The 22,407-nt window shown below is 43.7% G+C and overlaps 1 protein-coding gene across 4 annotated transcripts in view; it reads left to right on the forward strand.

The window, feature by feature from the left end:
* Scrn1 (secernin 1) overlaps positions 1-21,339 on the forward strand; it is a 63,623-nt gene extending 42,284 nt beyond the window's left edge. For all 4 annotated transcript variants that reach the window (XM_078039912.1, XM_078039913.1, XM_078039915.1 and 1 more), the window contains 4 exons: positions 2,769-2,963; positions 6,198-6,363; positions 15,472-15,652; positions 17,290-21,339. In XM_078039912.1, the coding sequence (XP_077896038.1) occupies positions 2,769-2,963; positions 6,198-6,363; positions 15,472-15,652; positions 17,290-17,448 (701 nt within the window). In that variant the 3' untranslated portion in view covers positions 17,449-21,339. The remainder of the gene's footprint in view (positions 1-2,768; positions 2,964-6,197; positions 6,364-15,471; positions 15,653-17,289) is intronic.
* The last annotated feature ends 1,068 nt before the right edge of the window (positions 21,340-22,407 follow it).

Consider the following 22,407-nt stretch of genomic DNA (forward strand, 5'->3'; position numbering starts at 1 on the left):
TCCTGCATACTTCTTATTGAACCTATATTTGGCCAATGTATTTTTTTCAACTTAATTTTCCAACGAATCAGAAAAGATGTTGGGACGAAACCTATTTGCCACACTTGCCTTAGGGGTGACTGGCGCCAGATCTGACCTGAGTTAGAAGCAGATCTCGTTCAGAAACTGGAAGTCATACTTGTTTCCTGTGCACAAAGTCCAGTGATCAGGGCTTCTCTGGATGTTGGGCACATTGAACCCCATACACAGTTAGTTGCCCATGGAGGCAGAGAAATCTGGATAGTGGTTTCCTGGTCAAACTGTGTGAAGGCGGTGTCTGCCTGGATAAGGGAGTGGTGTTTTCTCATTCCCATAAGACTATTTATTGAATGGGCTAGGGGTCCCTCAGCAACCACAGGAATTTCTCCACCCCTCTCTACCTAGCATGGAACCAGCAGGTTCCCACTTTGCCCACTTTGCCCAACTCTTTCAGTATTTATAGGACAAGGATAACCTGTGTGGCCCATCAGGTCTCCATCTTTCCCACAGTGCAGGAACCTCACCTCACACTCCTTTCTTTAATGTTTTTAGTTGTATATGGACACAATAACTTTATTCTGTTTATTTAGTATTTTTTTTATATGTGGTATTGGGGACTGAACCCAGTGCCTCACACTAAGTCACAACCCCAGCCCTCGAACTCCTTTCCTAAGAGGAAGTGTTCTGGATAGATACAATACCTTTATTTTATTTATTTTTATGTGGTGCCGAGGATGGAACCCAGGGCCTCGCACATGCTAGGCGAGCGCTCTACCGCTGAGCCACAACCCAGCCCCTGAAGTCTTCCTGTTGAATGGTTCCATTGAGAAGGCTAGTGGGCCGTGCTTCAAAGCCATCATATTGCTTTTAAGTAGAATCAAAGACGTTTTGATCTATAACTTCATTTCAAAAGCCAAGCCCCTTCAAAATATAGCTTAAAAAATCCATCTCCACAAAATGAATGTTGTCTTTCACTAAACATTCAAATTAAAAAAAAAAACACACACACAATCATTTCTTGGGCTTATCGATTTCTTGTCCTGTGATCCCAACAGTAGTGTGATCGATGGCAGTAGGATTAATGTGCTCTGTCCTACAAATGGTGATTCCTAAAAGCAAATGTCGACCATAAATCAGCCCTCTAGGAGAGTAACATCTGTGGAGCTGTTTGTGAAAAAAAAAACACACACACAAAAAAACAAAAAATAAAACTTAGTATAAATGATATCAAAATCACCAGTTTAGGTTAAAACAATTTTTTAAAATTTTTAAATTGTTTATAATTTGACTCCTGTGGTATGCTCTGAAAAAAAAAATGAATGGAAAAAGACCAGTGCCCATCATCTAGGAGTGCTTATTTTGGAAGTGTAAATCAGTGAAGCAAAACATCCTGGGTGCACTTAGCCCAGCACTGAGCCTGCCTCCAGGGACTGGGTTTTAGGAAGTAATGGCTCTATAGCAGCTTATAGTTTAGGCTGACTTGCTCTCTCCCACTTTATTGTTTAAGAATTTGGAAGCTCAGCATGTTCCCTGGGAGCAACAATTGTGAATGGGCCTTGTGCACTAGCCCTGATAGCTTGATGTTTGCACTCTGAACACCATCTCAAGCTTAAAGGCCAAGTTGCTCTCCATGTGTTTGAAGCTCAGCCTGCAAATACAGAAATGGAGGAAACAGGGCTGGAGTTATAGCTCAGTGGCAGAGCACTTGCCTAGCATGTAGAAGCACTGGGCTCAATTCTCAGCACCACATATAAATAAATAAATAAAAATATTATGTCCATATACAACTGAAAAAAAAAGAAAGAAAAAAATTGAAGAAACAGAGCAAGTCTGTCAGCTGAGAGGATTCTCACCTAATCCTCATTCATTAAGCGAGAGTATACTCAGAAGGCAGTCCTTTCTGAGTTCATTTAGCTATACATATATTTATAAGGAAAATATTTCCATATATTTTTCACACATACATCTAGACACACATATATTTATAAGTACATTCTCCCCACTTTTTTTTTGTACCAGGGATTGACCCCAGTCCTTTATTAAATTTTTTAAAATTTTGAGGCAGGGTCTTACTAGGTTGCTTATAGTCTCGCTCAATTGCTGAGGCAGGCTTTCAACCTGAGATCTTCCTGCCTCAGCCTCCTGAGCTGCTGGGATTAAAGGCATGTGCCACTATGTCTGGCCATTCCTTGTTCTGAAATGATTCATTATCATTGCCACGTGTTTTTCTAAATGTTGAAAAAATGTTGAACAGAGAAGTGTCTGATTTGCATTATAGATTGTGTGTGTGTGTGTGTGTGTGTGTGTGTGTGTGTGTGTGTATGTATTTGGGTGAGTCGGGGTGGTATAAAGTGTGCTTCCAGGTGAAAAAGAGTCAGACTGGGGAGGAGGGACCTGTGGATGCTACAGAACATTTTTGTGGAGGAATTTCTAAATCTTGTCAGCACTACCTCTTCCAAAGGACCTTTCACTTCTCTTGTAGGTAATGCACACTTGGGGTTATTTAGAATGAAGGGCCTTGTGTATTTCATTTTGATTGTGAATTTAAGAGCAATAAAGTTATTACACATTTAAAATGTGATGATGCCAGTCAATATTGGTGGAACTAGAAAGGGGACCAAGATTGTGTATCTTGCTTCAAAATTTGAATTCATTCCTTCCTATAAAGTCAGTGTTCCAAGGAAGGATTTCCCATGAATTTCCATTTCCTGATTAAGTTTGCCTAAGTGTACTTGCTTTGTACTCTGCAGAGGGAGTAAAGTGCATCTGCAATCAGCTTTCCCTCACTACAAAGATGGACGCGGAGCACCCTGAACTCAGGACTTACGCTCAGAGTCAAGGCTGGTGGACAGGAGAGGATGAGTTCAATTTTTCCCAGATTTTTTCTCCAGCTGATGACCACCCAGACAACTGTGCAGGCAAAGACAGCTTAGAAAAGCAAGAAGGTGAGTCGGGCTGTCCTTTAGGATTCTCCTTCTCACACTTTGCTTGTAGCTATTGTAGAGCACTGGTCTGGATTTGGAAGGATGAAGAGGAGGGGTAGAGAATGGACTTTAGACATAAAGACTACCTTTTACCAAAATTCCCTGGTATCCAGGCTAGGAGACAACTTGTACTTATTTTTACACAATATTTTCTTGCCCATGGAGGTCCCTTGTTTTCACTGATGTTATTTTTTCTTTGAACATTGATGTTATCATGTTGTTCTTTGTGATACTTATTGCAAATAAGTATACTCCTTATAGCTCAGTTATATATTTGGCTTATTTTCTCCTTATAGTTTCCTCTTTTCCACTAGTCGGCTGGGCCTTGAGGGCGGGGGTGTTATCTTTTATTCATCTTAAGATCCTCTTGTGATGCTTACATAGTCCTTTGTTCCATGAACCTTTATTGAGTAGAAGTGTCTTGAATTCTCTTCATCAACCCTCTCTCTGCTACCAGTTACTGACTTAATCAGAATCCATATTCAGGTAAGTGTGTTGATTAGATAGTTTACCATTTTTGTGCCAGAGAGGAAACTTTTCCAAGAAACCCACACTGGTCACATTTTATCTTTGCTAGTTATATATGTATTTTGCAAGTCGAACTTTTTTTTTGAACTCAGGGGCACTCAATCACTGAGCCACATCCCCAGCCCTATTTTGTATTTTATTTAGAGACAGGGTCTGAGTTGCTTAGCACCTGGCTTCTTTTTTTAAAAAAAAATATTTATTTTTTTAGTTGTAAGTTGGACACAATATCTTTATTTATTTATTTATATGTAGTGCTGAGGATTGAACCCAGGGCCTCACTCATAGTAGGTGAGTGCTCTACTGCTGAGTCACAACCCCAGCCCTAATGCCTCGCTTTTTTGCTGAGGCTGACTCAGTAATCCTCTTGCCTCAGCCTCCTGAGCTGCTGGAATTACAAGCTTGGTATAAATTAAACTTTTGATCCATTAAAACTGGAGTCAGCAGATTACATCCTGCAGCAGCTGCCCGTTTTATATATAAAATTTAATTGGAACAGACACACTCTGTTGGTCATCTTTTTGTCACTGTGACAAAATACCCGAGATAAACAACTTATAAGGAGGAAAGATTTATTTTGGCTCATAGTTTCAGAGGTTTCAGCCCATGGTCACTTGGCTCCATTGCTTTTGGGAGTGTGGTATGGTAGCACATCAACATGAGAGCACATGGCAAAGACATAGCTCACCTCATGGCAGCTAGGAAATGCTTGTTTGGGAGGGGTGACGGGGAGGGGCTAGGGTCTCAATATCCTCTTCAAGAGCACACCCTCAAGGATCTAACTTCCTTCTACTAAGCCCCACCTCCTAGTAGCACTGCAGGGGGAACCAAGCTGTCAACACAAGGGCCTTTCTGGGATGTTCAGAATCCAAGCTGTAGCACACACCTGTTATTTATGTGTTGTTTATGTCTGCCTTCATGCTGCACTGGTGAATTTGAGCCATTGCAACAGGGAAGTTAAAATGAGACCATATGGTCCATAGGCCTAAAATAATCTCTACCTGGTCCAAGTTTCCTTTTCTCTCATCTAGAAGAATACTTTAGGGCTTTTGCTGTAAAACTTAAGTCATATATTCTGGATAGGAAGGTAAGAAAGTATTTATTTTAAAATGAGAATTTGAAAAAGAACTTCTAAAGATTTTTAATGAAATCAAAACTAGCTTGATGAAAGTTGTTCAGTAGTTCGTAGCATAACAGTATCCTTAAATCTGATGAAACTTCTGGTTATGGGAAACCTCTAGGTTATAGGAAATGCACAGGAGAGAGGAACATCTTCAATTCCACCAGGGGGATGCCACATGCAAGTCCAGCTTGTGTGAAACTCTACAGGAAGAATGACCTGATTTCTATGACAAATAAGATGCAAGAAGACAAATCAAGAGGCAGAGATTAAAATATTCAAGAGATATTGCCAACCCATTGGATTCTGATTCAAATCCTACACCAGGACTGGAGATGTAGTATAGTGGTAGAGCCCATGCTGAGCGTTCATTCTCAGGGCCCCGGGTTCCATCTCCAGCCCTGCAATCCCCCACAACAAACAAATGAAAAACTCCAAATCAATACCTAATTTTTGAGAAAGTAAGAAAATTTGAACACTGGATAGTTAAAAAAAAAGTCAAAGACATTTTAAATATTTTTAGTTGTGACTTGTTATAGAGATTTATAAAGAGGATATGCATTGTGCTAGCAAATTCTCTCCCTGTGTGATGTTTTGATTCTGTCTTTGTGAACATAGACTGAAACAGCCTTTTAATGAATTATAACCAGAGAGGAGCCTGTAGATGTGGGATCCCATATAAAGATTTTTTTGTTTTTGTACCGGGGATAGAACCCAGGGATGCTTAACCACTAAGCCACATAAAATATAAGCCCCATTCTTATATTTTATGTAGAGACAAGGTCTTGCTAAGTTGCTTAGGGCCTTGCTAAGTAGCTAAGTCTGGCTTTGAACACACGATCCTCCTGTGTCAGCCTCCTGAGCTACTGGGATTATAGGCATCTACCACCTTGCCTGGCTCAAGGATTTGTTTATTCATTCATCTGAATTCAGAGACAATAATCTTAAAGCCTCCAAATATTCTAAATGCCTCTCTGTGTGTATATTTTTGACTGTAGGGTGGTCATTCTCCAAATTTAGTATTGATCCCAAACAGCACTAGCTTGGGAGTCTTGTTTCCAGACTGCATACACTTCCTAATGGATATATATTGAGTTATTGTACTAGTTGAGATATAGCTAAGTGCTATAACAGAGAGACTCCAAATTAGTGTGGCTTGAAGAACACGGAAGTTCTTCCTTTCCCATGTGATAGTCCAGATGTATATGGATAGTCTAGGGCTGGACCTCCATTTGTGGTCTGATTGTTGGCATCTCCCAGCAAGCAGGAAGGGAGAAAAATGAAAGGCAAGGATGTGGATGTGACCAGGAAGTTGCACATACCATTTCTACTGACCTCCCATTGGTCAGAATTGACCACAATTAGTGACTTAGTCACAAAAGAAAAGACTTAGTCACAAAGAAAGCAGGGAAATGCATTCTGTCATTGAGTGGTTATGTTCCTATGTATAATTTCAGGGGCTTATTAATGTAAAAAAGAAAGGAGTGAATGGGTTTCGGTTAACAACGTGCCACAGTTATATCCTCGCTATCCATCTCTCTCTTTTTCAGAAAGCATCACTGTAGAGACAATGATTGACATCTTACGGGACAAAGCCAGTGGAGTCTGCATAGACTCTGAATCTTTCCTCACCACAGCCAGTATAGTGTCTGTCCTGCCTCAGAACAGAAGCTCGCCGTGCATTCACTACTTCACTGGGACCCCAGATCCTTCCAGGTTTGTTTAAGATACAGTCACAGAGAGAAAGCATGTGTATCCCAGTGTGTTCATGCTGGCCGTGTCCTCCCCATGGGTTGCTAAGTCACAGTTTTCAGTCTGTTTCAATGTGAGCTGCATAGCACAGGAGCTTTGATTAAGTGGAGTGCCTGGTATAGTCACATGGTGGTTATTAAGGTTGCAGAATTGTGTTTTAAATTTATCAAATAGTTACTGAGAGTGTAATGGGCCAAATATTGTGCTATTTGGATATCGGGATACAGAGATGAACAAAAGACAGACACACACACACACACACACACACACACACACACACGGGTGTGTGTGTGTGTAATGCCCAAGATTTATTAAAAGAACCAGCTCCTATGCATTATTGGACAAAATGTATCAGAGGTGATATAGATTGAAGCAGCTTTCATAAGACGTTGTGTTTTAGGGAGGTACTTTTTTTTCCCCAAATACTTTAGCAAAAAGACAGCATTGCACAGTAGCTAAGAACACAGCCTCTGGAATAACTGGTCAGGATTTGGAATCCCACTTCTGTCACCTAGTATCTGTATAAGCTACTTAGCCTCTCTAAGTTCCCGTTCCAATAATTGTGCAGTGGGAATAATACCAGTCCCTACCTTTACACGCTTGTTAGGAGGATCACATGAGATGATCCAGGTAAGTACAGGGTAGGCTTAACTATTATTATTACTAATTAATTATTATTATTATTATCATTATTATCATTATTATTGGTGCTGGGGATAGGGCCTTGAGCATACCAGGCAAGCACCCTACCCACCAAGCTAAATCCCCAGCCCTTAATTATTATAATGAGGGCTCTCTCTGACCTACCAAGCAGACAGCTACCCCATCTCCTTTAATGTTCAGCTGTGTATACCACAAGTGACATCATCAGTGGCTTAGAGGCGACCATTGAATGCCTTCATTCACTATTATAATAACTACATTCACTATTACTATAGCTTGCGGGGGGGTGGGGGAGTTTTTGGGCAAAGATGCCTTGACCCAAACCTTTTATATCAGAATCTTCAGGTGGACCTTGAATCTGTCAGGTACGTCTGATCCTCAGTATGAAAAGCCCTAGAAGACTGCCTACAGCAATTGCTTCTCAGGTGTTTTTCAGGTGTTCCACTGACCATTATGATTTTTTGAATATCAGTTGTTAAACCTTTGAATTCACTACCAAAGAATCTGCAGCTGTTAAATTTAATTCCTTTAGATGCTGAAAATATTTATTCTCCTCTTGATTCAGGAATATGAGACAAGGATTGTGTCTATCAAAGGACTCTTTTTTTCCTCCCTTCCTTCTGTCTTTCTCTGACTTAGATGACTCAGGGGGAAAGCCAAGCACTTCTGATCCGATGGCCTCTTTTTTAAACTATTGCCAATATCAGTAGAACTTTCTAACACCATATGAAACTATTGAATTTAGTGTAAACTATTCTTTCTCTTTTAATCTTTATTTTATTTATTTATTTTTATGAGGTGCTGAGGATCAAACCCAGGGCCTTCTACATGCTAGGCAAGCGCTGTATCACCGAGCCACAACCCCCACCCAACTATTTTTAACTTTTCATTCACTCAACAAAAACTTGTTAAGCACCTACTGCATACCAAATATTGTGCTTGTTCAGTACTAGGGGTGAGGTGTGTGTACAAGAAAGAGGTGGCACAGATGTGGTGACACAGGGAAGAACTTTGCAGAGGAGAGGTGAGCGCTGTGGGAGAAGTGAGAGTTTATTAGGTACAAAAAGCAGTAATGGCACTCTAGGTAGAAGAACTGCCTGTACAGAGGCACAGAGGCATGAAGGGGCGGAACACAGGTTGATGGGCGCGCTTCCTCTTTAGATGAGGCTGGGGATCAGGTTTCTATCTTTTCCTCCTCCCACCCTCCATAAACAAGCCCAGCCACCCTCACAGGGTCCCTAAAGGCCAGCTTCAACCGCTCTGCGGTGTTCTGGGTTCTCCTTCTTTTTGATTCCAGCTGTTTTTTCTTGGGTTGATCTCTCAGTTCTGAACACTTGCTTCCATGGGCCCACCTTCTACCTACAACTTGGTCCCAGAATTAGGGCTCCTACCACCCTCCCTGCTGACGGACTGTGACTTGTTTTCTCCCCTATCACTGATGTCTTGGAGGTATCTTGTGAGGACTCTGCTGGTCTGTGGGGTACACAGGGCATTTAGGTTCTATTTTGAAGCATCTGGAATGTTCTGCTAAGATATTTGGACATTATTCTTTAGGAAACAGGAGTGGGTTGAATTGAACCAACTCTCTTGTCTCTAAAGTCTCAGATACTTGCTTTAACCTCTCCTTAGGACCCAGGGCTTTGTGTTGTTAGGAAACGAATAGAAAGGAATTCTGTTTCCCAGCGTGTAGTTCAGGGCTTAATCTAATTGCAGAAATGGGTTGAGAAATAGCCTTCTGATATTTAAAATGGAAAATTTCAAGTAATTCAAAAAGGAAATTATTCATGGCTAAATTAATTGAAAAGACCTTGTAGAAGATTAAGGCCCTTCCGGAAGACATTCATTTTTATCTTCCCTGGTTAAACGAGCTGCGTCTCCTACCGTGACTGTAGAACTGTCATAGGTTATTTTTTTCTTATTCACATTTCGATGTTTCTCTGTAATTGGGCATGCTCAACATTGTGCATTTTGTCAGCAGGAAGCATAATTACTTACTATCAGGTTTTGGGGTAGTAACACTGAGGAAGTCTTAGCTGACTCCTCCCAGTGCTAAAAATGTTAGAGAGACGTATTTGGGAGATAGTGTCAGAGTAGTGGACTTTTTGTGGGTAGGGTACTGGGGATTGATCTCAGGGGTGCTTGTGCCACTGAGCCACATCCCTAGCCCTATTTTGTTTTTATTTAGAGACAGGGTCTCACTGAGTTGCTTAGAGCCTGGTCATTGCTGAGGTTGGCTTTGGACTTGCCATCCTCCTGCCTCAGTCTCCCGAGCAGAGCTGCTGGGATAACAGGCGTGCGACACTGTGCCTGAACCCTCCTTCCTTCTTATCATGTACCAACTACCTTGCAAGTTTGAGAGTTGGAAAAAGATTACAAAACTCAGAGTTTGAATGATTGAGGGACAGGAAAAGTCATTTAATTAGCTTTGTGGAGAAGGCAAATTCCATCATATTCATATTCCCTTGGGTCAGCTTGTGCCTTGATCACTGATGCAGTGATACCTGATAGACTTCAGTGTATTGGTTCTGACCTTTGGAAGCCATTTTACTGGAAGCTGGTAGTTGTCAAAGCTTCGTTGATAGGAAGAACTGGTAGAGAAAGAATACTTGGAGAGGTGCCTTGCCATTTTGAGACAGGATAAGATGTAGAGTCTTAGAGTGTGCTCGAGGCAAGGAGAGCTGATCGTGGGTCTCTCTGCCCAACTCCATGTTCTGTGATGCCACTATTGTCTTGAAAAGGGCTACAGAGGGTATATAAATACCAAAGAATTCTGCAAATACCATAAATCTGGGCTTATTATTTTTAAAGATGTAGTTGTCAGACCAGTTTAGCACCAAGAGGTTCTTATATACTAACAATCAAAGATATAGGATTGGTAAACCAAAAGGGTTAGAGAAAGTAATTTAAGAACCCTGGGTCATGGTGGATGTCTCCCCTCCCTCTTTTTCTTTCTGAGCTTTCTTTATTTCATTGTCTTCTCCCAGTGCACTACCATTTAGAGGCTAAATTAGATTGGCTAAGACTGTGTCATTTGGATCTTTCAAATCTCAGCTTCGGGGGTTACCTTTTTGTTATTGGAAACCTGGGCATCCTAGGTCAGCCTTGGCAGCCACATCAGCCCTGCCTGCAGATATACAGAGCTGAGAGCCCAAGGCAAATGGCTCCTTCCCCTCCTTTCATTCTGAACTCTTCCCATACTGCTTCTCTCCACCCCATACCTTTGGACTTTCCAAACCTCCCAAGCTTCTGGATCCAAATCTCCATCCCCAAGGTTATCGTATGCTCCAAAAAATTCTCTAAAATTCTCTTCACTGACTGGTTTTGCTCTCAGCCAGGTTTGACTCTGACAATATGATTCAGGTGACATATTGTCACACTAGAGCTGGAACGGCCCATAGATGAACCCCTCAGAAGGAAACCTGCCTTTTGAGGGAAACCAGTTATTATAAATGCCTTTCAGATTGGTTCATGGTGTAGTAGACTTATCTGAACAGGAGCTTGTGTTTTTCTTTCAGGGACTAATGATCCTCAGTGGATTTGCGGGGATTCTGGGTTACAAGACCAGCCTGGTTTCATTGCTGGGGAGTGTCCACATCTTCAGCAAGAATAGAGCCACATTTGTGGCTGGAACTTTGTGGCTGGAATGGTTGACTGGCCACAGATAATAAAATCCCAAGCCCCAGAAAACAAAAAAGTCCTTATTTTTTTGCAGTTACACAATGTATATGAAAAATACCAACAGGATACAAGGTTGGGAAGTAGTTGGGAAAACAGACTTTGGATGTAGAAGGTCTGAGTTTAGTTGTAGGTCCACTATTGGTTAGGAATGTGACTTTGGACAAAGCACTAGGATTCTGTGAGCCTCAGTCATCTCACCTGTAAAATGGGACAGAAGTTTTGCCCTGTGTATTCACTGCTGCCTCCCTAATATTTGTCAGGCACTCAGTCAGACCCAACATATATTTGCTGAATGAAGGACAAATGAACATGAGAAGAGCAGAGCCAGGAGATGCAAATGCAAACACTGAAATCTGTGCTAGGCTATAAAACTTTATAGAGATTTTCATGATAATTTTTTTGTTCTTCCAAATGAGAAAACAAATTATGGGAAAACAGATTTCTTTCTTTTTTTTTTTTTAACACTTGTTTGGTGCATCCACCAGAAGGTTCTGGAAAGAAAAATGGGCAGATAAGGCAAAGGTGCTACCAGTGGAAATGTTTCAAGGCTGTGTTCAAAGTGTCACTCAAGGCTAAACTTCCTGCCCGTCTCTGAGTCAGATCTTGGAAGACCAAGCTGTGCCATGTGTCATGAGGCTGTGTGCCTCAGACCTTAGACCTGTCTTGTTGAGAGCTGAAGGTGGCAAGGTCATGGTTCCCTGTAGTGTTGTTCATGGTCTTGTTGGTTTCAGTGTCCCTCAGTAGACTCTCTTTATTTTATTTATTTTTATGTGGTGCTGAGGGTCAAACCCAGTGCCTCATGCATGCTAGGCAAGTGCTCTACCACTGAGCTACAGCTCAGGCCCCTCAGTAGAGTCTCTTAAAGTACTTTTCTGGCCCTGTGATGCCCTTGGCCATTGGAAGCACTTCCTCCCTTTGGACCTAACATCTAATATTCATGTCATACTATGGAGGGGCTGAATGACCACAGTGAGTTCTGTCTAGGTGACTTTTCTGAAGGCCATCCTCAGAATCCAGCCCTGGACTGTCTGGAGCCTCTCTGCTATGTCCCACGTAGAGCCAACTACAGGACACACTCTGGTTCACTCCACATACACGATGAAGTGAGCCTCTTCCTGGAAAGGTGGTGGAGAGGAGTGGTCACCACCCAGTTTCAGCTTTGACACTAGTTGGATATGAGACACTAGTTGGATAAGTCAAGTCATTTAATATTTCTCGGCTATCAGTTGCCATACATTTCTTCAAGTGTTATTGAAGAGGCTGCCATCTGAGGTTCAAATATGGGAACATGCCAGTGGAACTCCTTATCCATTTGGATTTTTTTTAAAAAAATTATTAATGGTGTCTTTTTTTATATAACTTTATTTTACTTGTTTATTTTTTTATTCAATGCTGAGGATCAAACCCAGTGCCTCACAGGTGCTAGGCATGTGCTCTACTACTGAGCCACAACCCCAGCCCATCAATTTAGATTTTTCAATGTGTTTTCAATAAGGATTGGTAAGAAGTCACAATATTTGGAGCCACCGAGTTAGCTAGGTTCCCCTTTTTGAGATATAGTACATAGGTACAAATGATCAAACTTGAATTATAGATAATTTCCAAATTCTCATTTAAATTAATATTAATATTATTGCATTGTATTATCAACAATAATTATATTCCTTATTCTATAAATAATTTTATTTTAAAATTTTTATTATTTATATAATTTATTGAATCTCGAAAATTCTTCCTTTAAACACCTTGACAAATTATGCTTTGTGTTTTTAGCAGTCGAGGATGCTGACTTCCTCACAGAGTATGGAAAGAAATTTTTGGAATTCTTAGGCCGCTTAAAATATTATGGATACCTGCTCATATTTTTATTTTTAAGATCAAACCGATAGGTGAGAGGTCTGAACATACAGTACCTCTTATTTTAGAAAAGCTGCTAGATGCTGTCATGAATTAATCTCCATATTCCAGTGAGCTTCGACTGGGTTTGAAGTTATATCAAACAGAGCATTCTTTACTACCAGTGTCCTATATATTGGGTGCAGAAGACCGTGACGTGACTGTGGGTTGAAATGGAGTTACAAGTTCACAGGTCTCAGGACAAAGACATAGAAATGGCAAGACGGCTTTAGAAGCTGGAAGGGACCACTTTAGTCCAGGTGAGCCCAAGAAAGGGAAAACATCAGCCCCTAGCTGGTCAGAGGCAGAGAGAGTACTCATGCCCCCAGTCCCAGTCCCAGGCTGTTCTTTGTCCCACCTGTCAGAAGGCAACTCAGCCCAGCAGGTGCTGCCAAGATGTCTCTTTCCAGCCCTTCTGGCAGGCAAGGTTCTCCCATGGGGTCAGTGTATCAGAAGAGACACCTGGTGAGCAAAGCACTTAGGTTCCAGAAATATAAAGGCAGGTTACCTTTGTTCTCTAGCACTTAAAGCTGGAGTGTGGGCCTGAAAGAAGTAGCAGGTGAACATCATCGTGGCCTGAGGCTGGGAGACGGGCCTCCTCTCCAAGGGCCCCCCTTGTAGCCAGGGTGCAGTGGGCTCTGCTGGAGCCTGCAACTCCCTTGGCTGCTGGTGCTGGAGCCTGCATCAGTCCCACTACAGAGCCTCACACCATGGGGGGCCATGCTGTCACCGGCTCTACCAAATGCAGAGCCCTGTGACCAAGTAGCTGTGGACTCAGGGGTGGGCTTGGGCCTTCCAGGCCCCTGTCAGCAGAGAGTCTCTATGTTAGTCACAGAGCCTGCCGGCCATTGTGTGGCAACTCCCGTATGATGTACACTGGCTTTTTGGAACACTCTGGGCAGGGCTGGGCTCATTGGCAGAGTGTGTGTCTAGTGAGCATGAGGCCCTGGGTTCGGTCCCCAGCACTGGGAAAAATCAAGAACCCCTCAGAATGCCCCTGGTACTGTCTGGTCCTGCAGGATCTGATAGGACTCTTGCTGGTTGGGATGTAGTTGTGTCATTGGAGACCAGAGGGACCCAGAGACAGCTCTGGATGCGGTTCTGTGATGGGCACACTCTTTCTCTTCCATTTACCAGGTAATCAGAATTGATTTTGACAGTTTGAAGTTTTGAATTAATTCATTTTTCATATCCAACAGTCAGTAGAAGGGAAAAGAAACAATCAGTTTCCAAGAGGCTGTAGGGGATGTGAGTAGCTTCCCTATGTCTTGGGCGACTTCCTTTGTTGGTGGCTAAGGAGGGATATGCCTTGATTCCGCCCAGGTTGGCACGCCTTGTGTTCCCCAGCAGTAGGGCTGAGGAGGGGACCAGTCTCCTATATGAATGATATGTATCACCTGCAGAGGATGGCAGAGTCCCCCACACGCATCCTTAATTAGTACCACTCACTCCATCACCGTGGGGTGCAAATTCTCATTGCCTTTGACATGCAGGTTAAATTAGATGCTGTGATCAGTGTCAGTGCTCTCTCAAGCCCTTTCCTGTGATCACCTCAGGAAACTAACAAAGAGGTTATTTCCCACTACTGTTCTCTATGACTGTGCTTCTCAGACCCAGATGTTATGAATCCCCGGGGATCTTTTTAAAAATGCAGATTCTGCTTCAGCAGGACAGGACAGGGCAGGGATGCTGATGCTGTAAGTCCAAGGACACAGCTGGGGGAGCAAGGGTGACTGATCACCAGTCCTTTTTAGATCATGGTGCACATGGATGTATTTTCAGGGCACAATGGGAAGGTTGCTCTGGCTGCCTCACATCTTAACACCTCTGGGCTGAAAAAGTCAGCATCCAAGCTCACTTCTAACCCAGTGGAGGCTCCTTGGAGTGGGATAGGGTACACCTATGGAAGGGCAAAGAAAAGTCCAAATCTGATAAATTGAAAACACATGAGATGTGCACGTGGCTCACGCTCTCCTATCATTACTGCAGGCGCTGCCCCACGGCTTGGCTGACGTCAGGCCGCAGGTCCAGCAGTGCCCATGCCTACCAGGAGTGCCCCTCTGCCCAGCAGTGTTTTCTCTGGGTGTGGAGAGGGGAGAATAAGTGTCCTTCCCAGCATTCATCAGCTGTGACACTGGCCTGGAATGCCAGGCCACAGCTCTTGACATGCATGGCTCTCTTGGGGTGTGTGTGTGTGTGATGACGATGTGTGCAAGCCATGCATAAGGATATTCACACATGCCTGCCTGCCAGACATCAGTCCTGCCAGAAGAGCTGGATCAAAGAATAAAGGGGCATTGGCCCCTCACTCTGCCCAGCACCTGCTTTCACACAGCCAGATTTCTGCTTCTCTGCAGGTGTCCCCTCTGGGGTCTCTGAGAACTTCTGCTTCATCTGTCTTAATCTGTCCCCTCCTTGAGGCTGTGAGAGATCTTACAAAGATTTTCCAATGAGAATCTCAAAACCAAAAGACCCTTCCTTTCCAGGAGAGAAAGGGGTAGATCTTTCATTTCAAATTGACCATCCATTCCATCCTTTTCCCAGAACACCATGCGTGTTTTTTGCCTCACTTTATACAACTTAAAAAGAGTCCTCTCGGATGCTCTTTCCAGGACAGAAAAATTCTGTTTCGGTGTCTCCTCACTGTAAATAGAAGAATTTGCAGCTTGTAAATGGCTGTTAGTTTTATTAAAATAGCTACTAAAACATGCAGTGTGTTTCTCTTGGCACGCACCCACCTGCCACGAGTTGGCTCTGAAAATGATTGCTGAATACAGAGACAGTCTCTGGGTGTCCTCGTGCCCTATGCTCAGTCTGACTGTCCTTTCTTTCCAGGTCCATATTCAAGCCTTTCATCTTTGTTGATGATGTAAAACTCGTTCCCAAAGCACAGTCTCCCTGTTTTGGGGACGATGACCCTGCTAAAAAGGAGCCTCGGTTCCAGGAGAAACCAGACCGCCGGCATGAGCTGTACAAGGCCCACGAGTGGGCACGTGCTATCATCGAGAGTGACCAGGTGAGCCTGGGTGAGGGTCCAGGGAGGGTAGGGAGGTCCGTGAGGAAGGAGTCAGGGAGTCCGTTAGCCTCCTCTCCTCTTGGCCAGTCTCCTCCCGGGAAGCCAGGTTCCACAGGCCTTCCTAGAATGCGGGTGCTCATTTTCCTCCCCAATCTCCTGAAACCAAGTAAAACAAAGCCTTTACTTCTCGTGTTCTGGAACTCAGTGGGCAAGGCTCTCTCTCATTTACTGTTGACTTAGGAGGAATAGAGATGTGTAGTTCTAGAAGGGAGACCTGCTTCAGTGCTTTCTTAAAATTCTTTGCAATCTTTTAGGGCTGAGAAGCTATACTTGATTGGCAGTGCTTTACTTAAAGATGCAATCATATACTATTTCCAAAAAGTAATTCCAAAAATGCTCTGGAGATGGATGGTGGTGGTGGTTGCACAACCACCATGTGCCAAATTTTATGTTAAGCATATTTTCCCATACTACTGATATCATTTAGAAAAAGATTCTCACATTCCCAGTCTTCCTTCCTTCCTTCCTTCCTTCCTTCCTTCCACCAGGGATTGAACCCAGGGGCACTTAACCACTGAACCACATCCCCAGTCCCCCTCCCCTCTTAAATTTAGAGTCAGGGTCTCACTGAGTTGCTTAGGGCTTCACTAAATTGCTGAGGCTGTCTTTGAACCTCTGATCCTCCTGCTGCAGTCTCCCAAGCCGCTGGGATTATAGGCACACGTGTGTCACCATGCCCGGCTAAGTTCCCATTTTTAATATTTTTTTAAGAGTATTTTTTCAAAGTCAAACTGCTTCTATGATCGAAGCTTGGTTAATAAAGTTTCTGACAGGCTTATTTTCTAGGTAGATGACAGAAAGCCCCAGGTAGACTCAAAATGTCACCTACTGGTGTCTGGTTTTGTGGGTATTAAGCAATGAGAATGTAGGGGTAGAAAGAGCCCATGGGATCGGTGGGTTTTGAAATTTAGAAATGACTCTTGGGTTGAATCAGGAAGTAGTGCATGAGTAAGGAGAGTGGCTTCTCAGTTCTGGGACTAATTGGGTAAATGAAAGCCTTCAGTGTCACCCACTGTAAATGAGCGAGTCCTTCTTGGAGGAAGAGCTCTTACCATCTCCTAAAAAGAGTGCCCAGGAGATAAACATTCATTGAGCATTCAGCAAACATCTTTGCAGTACACCTACTATGTCCCAGCCATTGGGTGGCACCATTGCAGTACATCATTGCAGTACACCTATTATATCCCAGCCATTGGGTGGCACTTGGGCACAAGTTGCCCAAGTGTTGACGTAGGGAAGGACCCGCTCGAGGGAAGAGTCACTGTACAGTGGGGGAAAGTATCATGAGATGGAGAAGGTAATTCAGAATGGCTGAAGATGAGGAAGAGGTGAGGCAAGAGGTCAGGCCCACAAGACCTTTCTTCTCATCAGGGCCTTCCCTGAATGCCGCTTAGGAGTCTGGATTTTATCCTGAAGCAGCCACATTCTAGAACGGCCCTCGTGGCAGTGGTTTGGGAACAGATCAGAGTGGGTGGATGGGACTGTGAGCAGGAAGCCAGCGGAACCCCCGAGGCTCAGTGTCCACAGCCACAATCCCACTGTTGTGCTGACTGTGCAAAGGCCGTGTCCTTCCTCAGGAGCAGGGCCGCGTGCTGAAGAAGACCATGATGGAGCTGGAGAAGCAAGGCCTGGAAGCCATGGAAGAAATCCTGAGCAGCCCTGAGCCCCCAGACCCTGCCGAGGTGGGGGACCTTTTCTATGACTGTGTCGACACGGAGATTAAGTTCTTTAAGTGAAGTGAGCATTCCCTTTCCCCTTCTTATTTCAAACTTCCCACCTGACTAAATGACCAGCAAAACAAACCACTCTCCTGTTTGAGTAAAATGAGAAAAGTGATCAGGTGGTCTCCTTTTCTGAAGCCAGATCCAACTGTTACCTTGTGTCTCTAAATGTCCCTTTCTCAGCTGTGTAGGTCCCCTTCCTTTGCTATGTAACACGTATCCCTCTGGCCTCTCCCGTTCAGTTGTGTGACAAATTGGGGATCTGAAGCTGCTATTCTTGTATTTCAGTGACAATGGACACCTTAGCCTCTGGCAGGACTAGAGTTCATGGAGGCTTGAAAGACAGGCTCCGCCTTGTTGAGTTGGTGGGAAAAGCAAGCTCTTTTGAAGTCTTAGTCTTTCAGTACCCGTTTCTTCCAGGTTAACAAAAGGCGTTTGTTGGCGCACACAGGCTCCTGTGTGTGTGGAGTGCAGGGGGCACCTCCCCAGCTGCTCTTCACCTGGGCGCATGCCTGTGGGCACTGCAGTTTCCACAGGTGTTCCCTGGGGAACGAAGCCAATGGGAGGGAATAAAGGGGCCTCTTAGCCGCCCCAGCTGTGTCCTAGTGTCCATGATCTCCAAGGACCTGATTTCCATGCGCTGTACTTGTGTGTGGTGGATCCAACCCTGCTTCATATGCAGGAGAGCTGGGCAGCACTGTTAGCCAGAACCTACACACCTTAGAGATTCAGGGAGCCGTGCCAGTGACCTCCCAGGATCACCAAGTGGGTCTCCCAAAAGACACGCTGCTATCCCTACAGAGCAGTGCACCCACCAAGTAGATGGGGCCTTGGGTAGGGATGACTCCTGGTCTAGTGACCAGCATCTAATCTAGGATTCATTCAGTGGCCCTGAGGCGTAGTCCCACCCCATGCAACTGTGACTCTCAGCTAATGAGGGAAAGAAAAGGAAAAAAAAAAAAATCTTGACTGTTTAGATTGCAGTTGAAGTGGCTGGAATTCGAGCAGTCGCTACTTTATCTCAGCAGAGAGACTCCAGCTGAGCTGATCTGCTTCCAATATCATATCCACATAAAGGATTTGACCCACTAGTAGAGCATAGAAAAGTAGGCAAGGAAGACCAGGTGAGCTCCATACTGGGCATTCAGAGGGCAAGAAGGTGACAGACAGATACAAGAGGACATCTCTGTGGGGTCACAGTCCAACTCCACCCCTCCTGCCCAGCCTGTCTGAACCCACACTTGGGTGTCTGAAGCAACTGACCGCCTGGATCTTCCCCCTTAGTCCTCATGCCCTGCAACTGCTTCCAGACTGGTAGTGGAAGTGGGCGGGAAGTGGTGGGGCTTGCCTTCATCTATGGAACTCTCTCCCAACTCCTGCAATGGCAAACTGGCAGAGATGACTGATAGGAGTGTCTGTTAATAGAGCAGCTAGCGGAAAGTGCTCTTTGGGTCTAATGATGCTTCACCATCCTTGACATGATTCTAGCAAAAGGAAATATTGGATCAGTAGATTTGGAAATGGCTCAGGGGTAGTCACTCCTCAGCAGCTATGTCATAACCCATGAAGGCTGAAAGTGACACAGCTGCTCATTATGTGGGTAGAATACCAAGGATCAGAGATGTTTTTTTAACGTTTTTCTTTTCCTTTTTTTTTTTTTTTTTGTTGTTGTTCTGGGGATGAAACCCACAGCCTTGAGTTTGCGAGGCAAGCACTCTCAAATGCTCTCTATCACTGAGCCTTGTCCCTAGCCTCAGAAATTTTATGGGAATGAATATTTTCTTTCTACAACTCTCCTTCAAGAGTGTATGTATAGATTTGCCATGAACTTTCTATTCAGAAGTTTTGTAAATTCTGTATGTAAAATCACAGATGGGAAGACTATTTCAGCTGACCAAGTTTATGGCAGCCAGTGGTGGCAGCCTGTAGTGTAGGTTTGACCTGAGCTTTCACTGCTGATGAGTTGAGGCTCTCCTCTTAGGTGGAGTGGCCATTCTAGAAGTGTCTATAGCTGCTAAGGGGGAAAAGGATGAAGTTTGAGAATGATGTAGGTACTTACCTTCCAAAGTCTACCTGAGGAGTGGTTATTTAAAATGAGGTGTTGCAGAAATCCTCTCTTTCAATGCATGGTCTCACTTGCACAGGTTAGGAATCATTTTATCAGACCTGACCTGTCTGAGATAGTCAGGGTAATACAGGATTTGATCTGAAGTCTAGTGCAAATAAATCACACCAAGGCCTGCTTTTATTACTATGGCCCAGGTCACAGATGACTGTAGCAACTCGTTGTCTTTACCCAGCCAGTTGTGCAGTGGGAAACACAGTAGCTACTTCTGTTTGTGGACATTGCAGGCAGGAAAGGGTCAACTGTACATCAATCACAGCTGTAATGTCGATGTCTTACCGCTAGAGGGTGTGCCTGCCCTCTGTGTGGGCCTCGTGCCTCCCAGCAAGCAATGGAGGTGGGGGTCTGTGTACAGTCAAACCTGAATAGCAGTGCTCAGGTTTCTTTGTGCATTTGGGAAGAGTGGGGAAAGACAACGAGAGCAAGCAGTCTGCTGATGTGGCTGTACTCACGTTTAGTGACAACAGTCAGAAATATGTTGTTGAATTTTGAGTAGGTTGTTGTAGGGGGAATGTTTGCTTTTAAATGCTCCTAACAGATTTTGCTTTGGAAGAATGCTTATTACATAGATAATTTCTTTTCCAGGGATTGCTTTTCTGAAGGCTATATAGGGAAAATGAATATTCAAAATGAAACATGAAACTAATGTTCAAAGGTCACCATGTGTAAATAGCTTCCTCAGTACCATTTGTATATCTATTAAGAAGGTGGGGTGCCAGTGCATGCTTTGTGCAGAAAGAAGTCATGGCCATAAAGGACAGAATCTCTCCCCCACCTCCCCTGTAACCTATCATAAGCTAGTTAGTCTTGTCTATTAGGTGGGATTTACCATAAGTGAAGACGGCCCTCAGATCAAGGGCAGACACTCCAGTGAAAGTAAATTAGCAAAGCAGAAATAATAGTGCTTTCATTTTTGGAGGTGGCTTGAACCTTAGGTAGGATAAGGACATAATCAAAATTATGGAGATTCATTAGTGCCCTGTAATGTAAGACCTAATGTTATTATTAGGAGCCACCCTACAAGCTAACAGAGCAGGTATATGCCTCTTAGATCTTAGCAACAAAGTTCCTTTACTATTGGATGAATCATTAGGTCTAAAAAGTAATTGTTGACTAAGCAAATGACTGTGCATCCTAACAGATGTCATCTCACCTCCGTACAGGTGACACATAGCTCTGGCTGATAGCATGGAAGACAGATGGGACCCTGTGTCTGTCATGAGGTCTCTAATTGCATTCCTGACTGGAGACCCACCCATCCTTTATTGGAGAGGTCTTCAACTGAGCTCTTAGCTTTAGGAAGCACAGGGAGAAAGAAGAAAGTGAAGGGACTCACCTCACTGGGCATGCTCTCTGGGAGGGGGAGGAGTGGCAGGTCACATACCTGGCTGTCCCAGTTCTACTGTATGCTTCCTGTAGCTGTGGCATTTCATTCCACGCAGTCTTAAGTCCCTGCTGCCCTCCTTAGGTTTTTGTCAAAATGTGCTTTATCTGATTGACACCATACATCTTGAAATGTCACATGCAGAATTCTTGTGGGAACCAATATATACATGTTTGCAATAATGTTGTGAGAGTTTAAATGTATTAGCTGGAAAATGCTACTGGCAGCGAATTATAAAAAAGAAAGTCTTCGTTTCCTGCAGTGGGAACTGACCATGTAGTCTTAACAGTCTTTTGTACAACTATCTACAAACCAGGTAATGTCCCTTTATCCAATGCTTGCCCTTGGGATTGTCTCTAAATACATCAAGCATACAATAAAAAAATACTGAAGTTAATGTCCAGTGGCCTCTTCTGTCTTGTGTTTCATGAAAAAATGCTGGCATCAGTCACCACACAGGAAATATGTGGAAGGGGATGTGTATTCTAATGGAAATCTTCAGAAAAAAACAATCAACTCAGCATTTTCCTGCATTAGGTACCATTCTTTGGGTAAATTCACTCTTTAAAAGTAAACACAAAACTACAATGAGAAATCGAGTCACACCCACCAGGATTGCAACTTAAAACAAAAAGTAGCCACTGGAACCCTTGTAGACTACTGAGGGGAATGTAAGATGGCACATCCATTGTGTAAAATAGTATCGAGGTTATAAAAAAGGGCTACCATGTGACCCAGTGATTCCACTTCTAAGTATCTTTACAAAAGAATGGAAAGCAGGGCCCAAAAGATATATTTGTACTTACAGGTTCATAGTAGCATTATTTACAATAGCCAAAATGTGTAGACAAGTATCCATAGATGTATGGATGGATAAACAAAATGTAGTATAAGCATACTTTCGGGGAGTCGCTCTGGACAGGAGCTAGGTACACACCTTAAGTCCTGAGTGAGGAGGTACTGAACAGGTATTGCACCCACTGCCATGCGTTTGGACCCTACCTCCACTCAGATAAGAGAGGTGCAGCTCCAGGAGTGGGCATCACCCAATGGGGTTGGATTACACCCACTTGTTTCTTGTAACCCTACCCTTGCCTCATTTGAGTGGCTTCTCCTCAATAAAATCCGGGTTCCAGGTGTGCTCCTCCTCTTTCTTGCCTACCTTGCCCCTCCTGTAGGAGCTGTGGCTGAGAAGCGGTCATTGAACCCAAAAAAAGTACTTTTCTATGTCTGTGTCTTTATTTAGTCAGCCAAAATTCACTTGGAGTGACGCTGACCGGTTTAAGGGAAGGAAATTCTGACCCATGCCACCACATGTATGAACATTCGGGACGTTATGCTGAGTAAAATAAACAAGTTACAGGAGGAAGTGTACAATTCTATTTATGTGAAGTACCCAGAGTTGTCAAATCTAGGAGAAGGAAGAGGAAGAGTGGTTGCCACGGGTTGGGAGGAGGGAGAAATA

The sequence above is a fragment of the Ictidomys tridecemlineatus genome, chromosome 2 (genome assembly GCF_052094955.1).
Source record: "Ictidomys tridecemlineatus isolate mIctTri1 chromosome 2, mIctTri1.hap1, whole genome shotgun sequence".
NCBI lineage: Eukaryota > Metazoa > Chordata > Mammalia > Rodentia > Sciuridae > Ictidomys > Ictidomys tridecemlineatus.